Genomic DNA, 12,844 nt, shown 5'->3' with positions numbered 1-12,844 from the left:
GTCTCAATAAATTAGCATATCAAGAAAAGGTTCTCTAAATGACCTATTACCCTAATCTTCTGAATCAACTAATTAACTCTAAACACATGCAAAAGATACCTGAGGCTTTTAAAAACTCCCTGCCTGGTTCATTACTCAAAACCCCCATCATGGGTAAGACTAGCGACCTGACAGATGTCAAGAAGGCCATCATTGACACCCTCAAGCAAGAGGGTAAGACCCAGAAAGAAATTTCTCAACAAATAGGCTGTTCCCAGAGTGCTGTATCAAGGCACCTCAATGGTAAGTCTGTTGGAAGGAAACAATGTGGCAGAAAACGCTGTACAACGAGAAGAGGTGACCGGACCCTGAGGAAGATTGTGGAGAAGGACCGATTCCAGACCTTGGGGAACCTGAGGAAGCAGTGGACTGAGTCTGGTGTGGAAAGGAGTGTGCAGGAAATGGGCTACAGGTGCCGCATTCCCCAGGTAAAGCCACTTTTGAACCATAAACAGCGGCAGAAGCACCTGACCTGGGCTACAGAGAAGCAGCACTGGACTGTTGCTAAGTGGTCCCAAGTACTTTTTTCTGATGAAAGCAAATTTTGCATGTCATTCGGAAATCAAGGTGCCAGAGTCTGGAGGAAGACTGGGGAGAAGGAAATGCCAAAATGCCTGAAGTCCAGTGTCAAGTACCCACAGTCAGTGATGGTGTGGGGTGCCATGTCAGCTGCTGGTGTTGGTCCACTGTGTTTCATCAAGGGCAGGGTCAATGCAGCTAGCTATCAGGAGATTTTGGAGCACTTCATGCTTCCATCGGCTGAAATGCTTTATGGAGATGAAGATTTCATTTTTCAGCACGACCTGGCACCTGCTCACAGTGCCAAAACCACTGGTAAATGGTTTACTGACCATGGTATTACTGTGCTCAATTGGCCAGCCAACTCTCCTGACCTGAACCCCATAGAGAATCTGTGGGATATTGTGAAGAGAAAGTTGAGAGACGCAAGACCCAACACTCTGGATGAGCTTAAGGCCGCTATTGAAGCATCCTGGGCCTCCATAACATCTCAGCAGTGTCACAGGCTGATTGCCTCCATGCCACGCCGCATTGAAGCAATCATTTCTGCCAAAGGATTCCCGACAAAGTATTGAGTGCATAACTGAACATTATTATTTGATGTTTTTTTTGTTTGTTATTAAAAAACACTTATTTGATTGGACGGGAGAAATATGCTAATTTATTGAGACAGGTTTTTTGGGTTATCAGGAGTTGTAGGCCAAAATCATCAGTATTAAAACAATAAAAGACCTGACAAATTTCAGTTGGTGGATAATGAATCTATAATATATGAAAGTTTAATTGTAATCATTACATTATGGTAAATAATGAAATTTAACACTATATGCTAATTTTTTGAGAAGGACCTGTATCTAGATGTGTGGTGAGCACTTTGAGCCCCCAAGTGCTTCACAGAAGTTTATAAAGTAGAGCCGTGAAAATAAAAAATCGCATTTGTTTACACAAAAATGATCTTTTCGCCCACAAATTCTTATTTTCACAAGGGTAACAGGAGAAATTAGACCACAAAAGTTGTTGTGCAATTTCTCCTGAGTACGTCGATATCCCATATGTGGGGGTAAACCACTGTTTTGGCACACTGTAGAGCTTGGAAGAGAAGGAGTGCCGTTTTACTTTTTCAATGTAGAATTGGCTGGAATTGAGATCGGATGCCATGTCACGTTTGGAGAGCCCCTGATGTGCCTAACCTGTAGAAACCCCCCACAAGTGACCCCATTTTGGAAACTAGACCCCTTAAGGAACTTATCTAGATGTGTGGTGAGCACTTTAAACCCCCAAGTGCTTCACAGAAATGTATAATGTAGAGCCGTGAAAATAAAAAATCCTTTTTTTTTCCACAAAAATGATTTTTTAGCCAGCAATTTTTTATTTTCTCAAGGGTATCAGGAGACATTGGACCCCAAAATCTGTTGACCAGTTTGTCCTGAGTACGCTGATACCCCATATGTGGGGGGGCACTGTTTGGGCACCCATTGAGGCTCGGAAGTGAAGGAGCGCCGCTTGGATTACAGACTTTGATGGGATGGCCTGCGGGCGTCATGTTGCATTTGCAGAGCTCCTGATGTATCTAAACAGTAGAAACCCCCCACAAGTGACCCCATTTTGGATACTAGACCCCCCAAAGAGCTTATCTAGATGTGTGGTGAGCACTATGAACTCCCAACTGCTTCACAGAAGTTTATAATGTAGAGCCATGAAAATAAAAAAAATAATTTTTTCCACAAAAATTATTTTTTCACCCCCAAATTTTTACTTTCACAAGGGAACAGGAGAAATTGGACCCCAAAATTTATTGTGCAATTTATGCTGAGTAGGCTGATACCCCATATGTGGGGGTAAAACACTGTTTGGGCGCATGGCAGAGCTCGGAACGGAAGGAGCGCCGTTTTGGAGTGCAGACTTTGATAGAATGGTCTGCGGGCGTAATGTTGCGTTTGCAGAGCCCCTGATGTACCTAAACAGTAGAACCCCCCACAAGTGACCCCATTTTGGAAACTAGAACCCAAAGGAACTTATCTAGATGTGTGGTGAGAACTTTGAATGCCCAGGTGCTTCACAGAAGTTTATAATGCAGAGTCGTGAAAATAAAAAATATTTTTTTTCCTAATCCCAACCCTAATCTTAACCCCAATCCCAAACCTAACCCTAATCCCAAACATAACCCTAATGCCAACTCTAATCCAAACCCTATCCCTAACTTTAGCCTCAACCCTAACCCTAAATTTAGCCCCAACCCTAACCCTAACCCTAGCCCTAACTTTAGCCCCAACCCCAACCCTAGCCCTAACTTTAGCCCCAACCCTAACCCTAAATTTAGCCCCAACCCTAACCCTAAACCTAACCCTAAATTTTCCCCAACCCTAAATTTAGCCCCAACCCTAAGCCTAACCCTAATTTTAGCCCCAACCCTAACCCTAAATTTAGCCCCAACCCTAACCCTAACTTTAGCCCCAACCCTAATTTTAGCCCCAACTCCTCTAGCTGCCGGATGGCTGATCATGGCGGGTGCACTGCGCATGCGCCCACCATTTTCTTACCGGAGGAAGAAGCTGGCAGCCAGGAGAGGACACAGGAGGACCCAGGGACACCGTTAAGTATAACAGGGTCCCTGAATCCCCCTATTTCTCTGTCCTCTGATGTGCAATCACATCAGAGAACAGAGAATTACACATCGCTTTTTTTTTGCGGTCGCTGGTAAACAGTTAATTACCGGCGATCGCAAAACAGGGGTCGGTAAAAACCAACCCCGATCATGTTCCCCCAAAGATCTTCCGGGTGCCGGCCGGCGGGTGCACTGCGCATGCACCCACCGTTTTTTGGCCGGAACAAGATGGTGGTGCCCATCGAGAGCCACGAGGAGCACCGGGGGAGACAGGTGAGTATCGAGGGGCGATTGGGGACCCCATTTCTCTGTCCTCTGATGTGCGATCACATCGGAGGACAGAGAAATTAAATGGGAAATCGCGTTTGTTTGGTTTTTTTGCGACTGCCGGTAAACAGTTAATTACCGGCGATCACAACCTGGGGGTCGGTAAAAAAAAAACAAATCATGTTCTCTGGGGTCTCGGCTACCCCCGGTAACTGAGACCCCAGAGAAAATCCAACTCTGGGGGGCGCTATTCACTTTTTCCACAGCGCCATTAATTAACGGCGCTGTGGTTTAAGTACCCTTAACTGCCGCCGTTAAAAGGTGTATCGGCGGTCGTTAAGGGGTTAAGAGATTTTTTTAATTATAGCTGCTAGTGGAAACCTTGAAGAAAGGGGGGAAGTGAAGGAACAAGAGAAAGATATATTAGTTGGTCAAAACTAAAAGAAAAGTCAGTCTTTTTCAAGGTTAAGTTGGTAGAGAAGACTACATTCTTTAAAAATGATGTGAAGGCAAGACATAAAGGTATTTTGGTAAAAACACGAGTGAGAAATGGTTAAGAAATTAGATGAGCGATAATGCATAAATATGAGATAAGCATTTATTGAATTTTCCTGCTCTCGGAAAAGTCATGTAATTAAAGCTTTTATTTGTACACCTCAAGTCTTGACACACGTATTTGTCTAAAGGCATTTGCATTGGGTGTAAATAGTACAGATCTCAGAGTGACCTTCTCTTTTTTTTTATTTACAGGTGTAAACAGATGAATTATCCAGATGACCTGCCTCAGATTGCCGTGGTCTTTATTTTTGTAAATGAAGCTTTGTCTGTCATCCTACGCTCGGTACACAGTGTGGTCAACCACACACCTTCACATCTACTTAAAGAGGTCATCCTTGTAGATGACAACAGTGACAATGGTAGGTGAAACCATACAAGACAAACTATCTTTCTTATGAATATATGGAGTATGCAATATTATGCCTGGATCTAAGAAATGTATATCTATCTATTTATCTATCTATCTATCTATCTATCTATCTATCTATCTATCTATCTATCTATCTATCTATCTATCTTTATATCTGTCTGTCTGTCTGCCTGTCTGTCTAGAAAGTTGGTTTATCTATCACGGAAGGAAAAAATCTATCTGTTGTTCTATGTGTGTGTGTCTGTCTGTCTTTCTATATGTCTATCTGTTTGTAGCTGTCTGTCTGGAAAGTTTGTCTATCATGGAAAGAAAAAAAGTCACTTTGCCATGTAAAGTTCCATCTATCTATTTATCTATCTGCAATGGTAAAATATATTTTCTTTGCTTTAGAGAAAACTGCCATCTCTGTCCCACTTTGTGAAATAGATAGCAAATCAAACCTTGAAGCAATAGATTGCTCTCAGTGACATGACACTTCAGCATAATTTAGAATGTCTCAAGTTGTCCCATGGTCATTGCAAAAAAAGCACTGCTCAGCTTGAGATTTATGGACTAGATATGCCGATTTTATCTAGACCACTAGACTTAATTAATGTTTTTGCACGTTAGATGATAAACCTGATGCAAATAGTAAATAATAATTTCTGAAATTGGCAGCTTCACAAGTTTTGCATATATTGTAATAGCAGGAATTGTTAACAAATGTAATTGAGGGAGTTTTATCCCGTGCTGTTATTATTACAGATATAAAAATATTGTTCTCTTACAGCAATTCTGCCCGGTAGACTATTGATTTTCTTCTTCCTTTTTCCGGTAACATAGATTTTACGACTAATGACAACTGTTATTGTGTGTTAGTTGTTATCATGTTAATATATCAAAATCTTGAGCTTCAGATTGCATTGATATAAAGATAATATTTAAAGGGATTGTCTGCATATGTAGACAGCATAGAGCAGGGACCCCCTCTTTGGACCCCTTTTTGATCCAGAATGGAAAGTAACTGTAAGAGCACATTCTGACCTGGCAGACTTGAGTATTGCATGTATTATTTGGACAGTCATTTCTCAGAATGGCCACCATTAATGCCCCATTTTAGTTACAGCAAACCATGGACACTACTTTACTTGTAAAATGAATTATCTACTGAGGCATCTGGGAGCAAGATCTACAAATAGTCCATTTATAAAAGGGGTTGCCCTTGATGGGATGAAACAATATATACTAAAATATTCTAATCCGCCCAACATACAATTGATCTATGGAAAGTTCAAACAATCAAACTTTGCATTTGAATTAACTTGAAATGTAAAGTGTCCACCCTTGGTTCTGGGTAAAACAGTACATTTTGTGACAGAAATACAATTATACATCTAGATTTCAATTAAGGAAATGTGTCAAATTGCAGATTTAAGTAAAAAACAAAGCATAATCTGTATGTATAGTAAAGATCCATTTAGAGAAGCTGATAATCACTTCAATTCAAATGCTTACATCTCATCATGCATAATGGTTATGCTATGTAAGTAGTGTGATCAAACGAATTACATCTCCTAAAAACTCATTTATCAGTCATGGAGAAGTTTATGTGAGCAAAAAATGTATTGCTGCTTGCTGCCTGATGGTGTAATGTAAATAGAATGTGTTGGTTTGTTCAACGGTTCCCAAAATGCTTTAGGAGGCAAGTTAATTATAGTCACTTGACCTCTTCTGATTGGTTGATCAGGCATAGATCCAATTTTGTGTTCCGAAAATTGATCAGCTACAGTTGCAGTCATAAACATATTTTTCATTGCATTTTCTTTTCAACAATTCCACTACCAAATATCTGTGTGACTAAAGTAAATGACGTTCAATCGAGTGCTGACATGATTGAATAAGATCGATTTCCTTCATGATTACCGCTATATGTAAATGCTTATATTAATTATAATATATTAATTTTAGATCATTATTACTTGTATCATTAATTGCTTACACAATTATCTACTCATCGAAATGGACCTTTAGTTTTCTTCCAGTTGGAATTTACACCCCAAACTTAGCAGAGGTGCAATGGCATATCTCTCACCAGTCTATATGAGTCATTATCTAACTAGCATTTTTGTGTTTGAAGCCAGTTTTCAATGCACCTCACTTTGGACAACAAGCCTACAAGATAGGGTGTTGCTACTTGCATTACAGGTGGCAGCATTTGGCCGATTATTTGGGGCTAATAACACAATTCCTGATAAATTAGCTAGATAATCACATTAAAAAATTGAGCCACTGCATATGTTGTTAGAAGTGTTATTTAAAGATGTGCATTCACATTCTGGGACCATTTAAGAAGCAGAACTTAAAATAAAAACAAAAATAACAAATACCATCCCACCGTGACCCAATCAGGGTACACATCAATTAAACTTTCATTTAAATTAACTGTGTGATTACAGTAACATTTATCCAAATAAATCATTCCTTTGTTACAGTTGAACTGAAATTTAATTTGGATCAATATGTGAATAAGAGATACCCTGGACTTGTGAAAATAGTTCGAAATACCAGACGGGAAGGACTAATTCGAGCGCGGATACAAGGATGGAAGGCAGCAAGTGCACCAATAGTTGGATTTTTTGATGCTCATGTGGAATTCAACACTGGGTGGTAAGGACACACTGTTCTATCAATATGCATGTTGTTAGCCCATCAATCTTTATGTTATATGTACAATATTTATTGCTTGAAATCTGAGATATACAGCTCTGGCAAAAATTAAGAGACCACCACATCAAAACCCTGTCATGGGCAGCCCAATCTCCAGACCTGAACCCCATTGAAAACCTCTGGAATGTAATTATTATTATTATTTATTGTTATAGCGCCATTTATTCCATGGCGCTTTACATGCGAGGACGGGTATACATAATAAAAACAAGTAAACATGTAATCAAGAGGATGATGGATAGTCACAAGCCCTCAAACAAAGAACTGCTAAAATTTTTGCGCCTGAAGCAGTGTGAAAGACTGGTGGAAAGCATGCCAAGAAACATTAAAGCTTTGATTAAAAATCATGGTTAATCCACAAAATATTGATTTCTGAACTGTTCCTGAGTTAAAACATTAGTTTTGTTGTTTCTTAATGATTATGAACTTGTTTTCTTTGCTTTATTTAAGGTCTGAAAGCACTGTTTTTTTATTTTGACCATTTTTCTTTGTCCGAAAAAAATGCTAAATGTATTACCTATTAATTCGGAGACATGTTGTCTGAAGTTTATAGACTAAAAGACCAATTTACATTTTACTCAAAAATATACCTATAAAGAGAAAAATCTGAAAAACTGAACATTTTGCAGTGGTCTCTTAATTTTTGCCAGATCTGTATCAGTGTAGTTATATAAGTTTTTCATGAGGTTGGAGATTTCATATATATGTGCAATATTGCAAGCTGCACAATATCCAACTCTCATGAGCACGAGTTTAAATAGATCAACATGAACAATAGTTGGCCGAATACATTTGATTCACCGTGCACAGACAAAGGCAGCATCTCATCATTTATTCAACAATCTCCCTGACTTGTTATTACATAGAAGTATATGTAAATTAGTGAAAAGGTAATATAATATTTGCATGTAGCTAAACAGTGGGCCTTCAGAGGCAATTTTAATGGTGGGCCTTTGCCAACTCAGTCCAACACTGAGTATAAAGTTCATTTAACACATGGAATTTTCATTCTGTAGATAAAATTTAATAAATGAATGTCACATTACAGAATATTGATCGTTCTTTTCCTAACTTAATAATAGGGATTGATTATTGAATGTTTTTGTTTTTGATGATGATTTGTCTGAAAATAGTTGATTTGGAGTCAAGTTTCCTGAAATTTGTATATCTCCACGAATTAAAACAGTTTGCGATTCAATTCATGGGGATTGCCCAAAACATAAAAAATTATTGCATTTCACACATTGCTGAAGAGTCACAGAGTGGGTTCATAACATCAGACTCGGACATATGGACTTTACCATAATGCCCAGCGACTACCATATCATATGGTCAAGTGCAGTGTTCCCCAACTCCAGTCCTCAAGAGCCACCAACAGGTCATGTTTTCAGGATTTCCTTAGTATTGCACAGGTGATTGAATGCTTGCCTGTCCTCGTGATGCAATCATCACCTGTGCAATACTAAGGAAATCCTGAAAACAAGACCTGTTGGAGGCTCTTGAGGACCGGAGTTGGGGAACACTGGTCTAGTGCAACCACTGAAAGGGGACTATCACACCCGGTATAAAAGATGTGGTCCCAGCCATGAAGCACAATGTTATAGGAGGTCAGAGAGCACAGCTCATTCACATAGAGACTGAAAATGGCCCAAATTGGATTGTATTGTACAACTAGTGATGAAGCACATTTAAAATGGGAGTGTAGCTAATAATAATTCAAAGATTTAGGTGAGATAAAGACATATTAAAAAACAAGAACAGTGGATTTCAGATGCAGCGCTGATTCCAAGATCCGAAGACTAATGGATAAATGAAAGTGGTTTATTATCAACGTTTTTCAAAGTCAGTAATGACTCCTTCCTCAGGACACCACATAAAAAGAGACACAGTTACAATCATGCGGTTAAATATATTAAAAAAAAATAAAATAAAGGCGGCAATCTCAGGGGGTGGCAGAAACAGGTCACAACTCTGTCATTTAACCATTTGTCTTTGGATCTTGGAATCAGCAGCGCATCTGAAATCCATTGTTCCTGTTTTTTTTATACAAATTGATTCTTTTTGGATATTGCAGAAGCTGGAAGTTATGCTATATAGTGGTTGTGTCACACACAACCTCACAAGGTGAGAATATTCCCCTTATCTTTCCATTCTTTATGCTTGGATAAAACCCTTTTGCCCTTTGCACATTTTACAGTTAGATAAAGAAATGCTTACAGGCAGAGAAGCCATATGTATGTATATTTTTTTATATAAATCACAAATGCCATGAATCCAGAAATTTAAAAAACAAGCATCTACCTCAGAAAGTATGCATGTTGTAAAAAATATAATTTTTTTGCACATTTACTTGTTGTAAGAGTCCACAATTAGACCCGTACACTCCACCGAATTCCACTTTGAATACTGCCTATTACCATTCGTTTTTCCATTGCCAGATAGGTTGAGGTCACTTGGACATTATTAAGGCTGTGTTTGTATTGAAAAGCTCAAAAGGGGTTGAATACAGTTGAATAATAAAAACTTAAAGAGAAGATGTCATCAGAAACAGATATAGTGAAAAAGATATAATGTTTAAACCAGTTTCTGTGTGCTAAATGTCCATTTTTTTGTATCATAAATTGATATTAAAAGTAATAATAAGGAATCTTGCCATTTTCACGCTGGCCACTGGATATTTTTTAGACACTAACTGTATTTATGGTCAGACCTCGACTCTATCTTTTACATTGAAACATTTAGAGGTCACTGTGATAGAGGGGTAGAATCAGCTGTGACCAAATGTTATTGGTGGATCCTGTGTTATCATTAATGTATAGAGGTGAAGTTATAATCCTGCCTGTGATAATAAGGAGCTTTGCTTAAAACTCTTCCTGAAATGACAGAAAGAAGTCTAAAATAGCTCAGTGGAAACTGTAAAAATTGCAAGATTACAATTTTTTTTTTATTAAAAATATAGCTTGCCGAATAAGCAGGGACCCGAGCAAATTCGCTCAACTCTACTCATAATCTGAAAAAAAAATTGACAAAATGTTTTTAAAAATATATTTTAAAAAAACCTGATTTAAACATTAGGTAGTTTTTTGATGATAGCTTTCTTTAAAGTTAAAAAAAAAAACCTAAAATGAGTACAAATTTGTAGAATTAAAATGAACCAACTTATTTTTAAAAAGATTTTCCAAAATTATAAAAATATTACTCATTATTTTTTTTTTAGAAAGAAAACAGCACCTCTCCAGTACACGGGTTGTTTGTGGAATTTCAGCATCGCTCCATTCACTTCAATGAAGCTACGCTGGAATGCCAATCACAGCTAGTGGGCAGGTAGGCAGGTATAGTACTGTTTCCAGCAGAAAGTAGTCATGTTTGTAAAATCCCGGGCAACCAAATGAAATAGATATTTTGCGCTTGAAAAAAAGCTGTTATTGCAGATAAAAAGTGTATTTGCAAAGTTACAAAGCAAGGTGTGAAAACTAATTGAGAGGAACATTGGATAGCTGTTAGGGTCCCTGGTGGTCTCCACATATGCCCTTCCATCTGCTTGCCTTGAGGTGAGGCATAACTGCTTTGTCTTTATTAAGAACAACATTATCATAGAATATTTGACCTTCCTAGTGAAGGAGAACATGCAAAGTGCGGGTCGCCTTCTCATTACTCTTTAGTCTTTAGCTATAAATGTGTATTTGAATATTAATAAGGGATTGGAGTATGGATGTGGTGGGGATATAAAAATTTGTGTAAATTTTACAAGTCAATACCATGTTGAGTCTAGCCAACGATGAACTGACCATTAGTTTGGAGGTTTCTATGTGATATGTAAATAAGGAGAACATCCTAAGTGACATTTTCCAAGTTAGTTTCTAAATAACTATTACAATAAAACAGACAGAAGCACTATCTACCCCTTATTCTCTCTATGGAACATGACGTTGCCTGTTGCCTGAAGGAGCAGGCTGAGAATGAGATAATTACTTACTTTGGATGTCCTAGAAGCGACAGCTTATTACACCCATTAGAGTATGGCTTAATGTTCCGTAAGTCACATTCTGCAGTGCCAGAAATATTTCCTTGAAATATTAATATGTACTACAAAGAGGATATATAGAGGTAATACAAATAATAACATGGAGGGCTGAAGGATCACAAAGCAACGCTGAGCGTTGTTAACCTCTAGGACTTAGTATTGCTATGAAAACAAGAAAAAACAATTAGAAATATATTATTTTTATTCTAATATAAAGCAAATAACAAAGGTAAAATAGATTCATCTCATTCCATTTACTGAACTGCTCTATCTGAATGCATCTGACTAAAAGTGGTTCATCAAATGTTCTTATTGCTGCCGACTAATGGAGATTTTTATTGCAAATCCATACCCATTGAAGAGGCACAATGAATCCCTGCATTATAGAGATTTGTCAGTAATGTACACATGCCTTGCTTGCAAAATTTCCAAGGAGAAGCAAGGAGACATACCTCTTCAGCTAGAGATGGATAAATATATATGTCCCTTGGGGGCAAATGCTCTTAAAAATTCTACGCAAATTGCAAATTGCAACTATTAACTAAATAACGAACAATTGTGAATAGAGAAAATTGTAATAAGCAAGCACCATTGAATATTGCATGCATTAAACAATACATAGAGAAGTGTTATATGCTACATTAGAAGAAATTGTTTGCTACATTGCTGTTAGAAGTGAAATCAAATGTACAATAAACTGCTACAGATACGGTAATCCTCATAAATTCTTAGCCCTTTTGTCTACTGTCAACAACATAACACAAATAATTATAAACACTACCTTGGGCATAGGTAATAATTTGAAACTTGAAGATTTAATATTTTTTTACACTATTAGTTTGCCTAATGTAGCATAAACTAATAAAGTGATACTGCTGTGAAGCAATGGCATGCAAAATACAAATACACTGCTCAAAAAAATAAAGCGAACACTTAAACAACAGAATGTAACTCCAAGTAAATCAAACTTCTGGGAAATCAAACTGTCCACTAAGGAAGCAACACTGTTTGACAATCAATTTCACATGCTGTTGTGAAAATGGAATAGACATCAGATGGAATTTATTGGCAATTATCACACTCAATAAAGGAGTGGTTCTGCAGGTGGGGACCACAGACCACATCTCAGTACCAATGCTTTCTGGCTGATGTTTTGGTCACTTTTGAATGTTGGTTGTGCTTTCACACTGGTGGTAGCGTGAGACGAACGCTACAACCCACACAAGTGGCTCAGGTAGTGCAGCTCATCCAGGATGGCACATCAATGCAAGATGTGGCAAGAAGGTTTGCAGTGTCTGTCAGTGTAGTGTCAAGAGGCTGGAGGCACTCCCAGGAGACAGGTCAGTACACCAGGAGACATGGAGGGGGCCATAGAAGGGCAACAACCCAGCAGCAGGACCGCTACCTCAGCCTTTATGCAAGGAGGAACACTGCCAGAGCCCTGCAAAATGACCTCAAGCAGGCCACAAATGAGCATGTCTGCACAAACGGTTAGAAACCGACTCCATGAGGATGATCTGAGTGCCCGAAGTCCACAGATGGGGGTTGTACTCACAGCCCAACACCGTGCAGGACGCTTGGCATTTGCCACAGAACACCAGGATTGGCAAATTCGCCACTGGCACCCTGTGCTCTTCACAGATGAAAGCAGATTCACACTGAGCACATGTGACCAACATGATAGAATCTGGAGATGCCATGGAGAGCGATCTGCTACTTGCAACATCCTTCAGCATGACCGGTTTGGCAATGGGTC

The 12,844-nt window shown here is 38.6% G+C and overlaps 1 protein-coding gene across 2 annotated transcripts in view; it reads left to right on the top strand.

Moving 5' to 3' along the window:
* Positions 1–12,844, top strand: part of GALNT9 (polypeptide N-acetylgalactosaminyltransferase 9) — a 657,891-nt gene that overhangs the window by 269,515 nt on the left and 375,532 nt on the right. For both annotated transcript variants that reach the window (XR_013223599.1, XM_077293342.1), the window contains exons 3-4: positions 4,181–4,347; positions 6,830–7,004. Coding sequence is in view for 1 of the 2 variants with exons in the window: in XM_077293342.1 (XP_077149457.1) it covers positions 4,181–4,347; positions 6,830–7,004 (342 nt within the window). In the remaining variant the exon portion in view is untranslated. The remainder of the gene's footprint in view (positions 1–4,180; positions 4,348–6,829; positions 7,005–12,844) is intronic.

Source organism: Ranitomeya variabilis, chromosome 1 (genome assembly GCF_051348905.1).
Source record: "Ranitomeya variabilis isolate aRanVar5 chromosome 1, aRanVar5.hap1, whole genome shotgun sequence".
Taxonomy (NCBI): Eukaryota; Metazoa; Chordata; class Amphibia; order Anura; family Dendrobatidae; genus Ranitomeya; species Ranitomeya variabilis.
The sequence above is the reverse complement of the archived record's forward strand: the minus strand, read 5'-3'. Positions and strand labels throughout refer to the sequence as shown.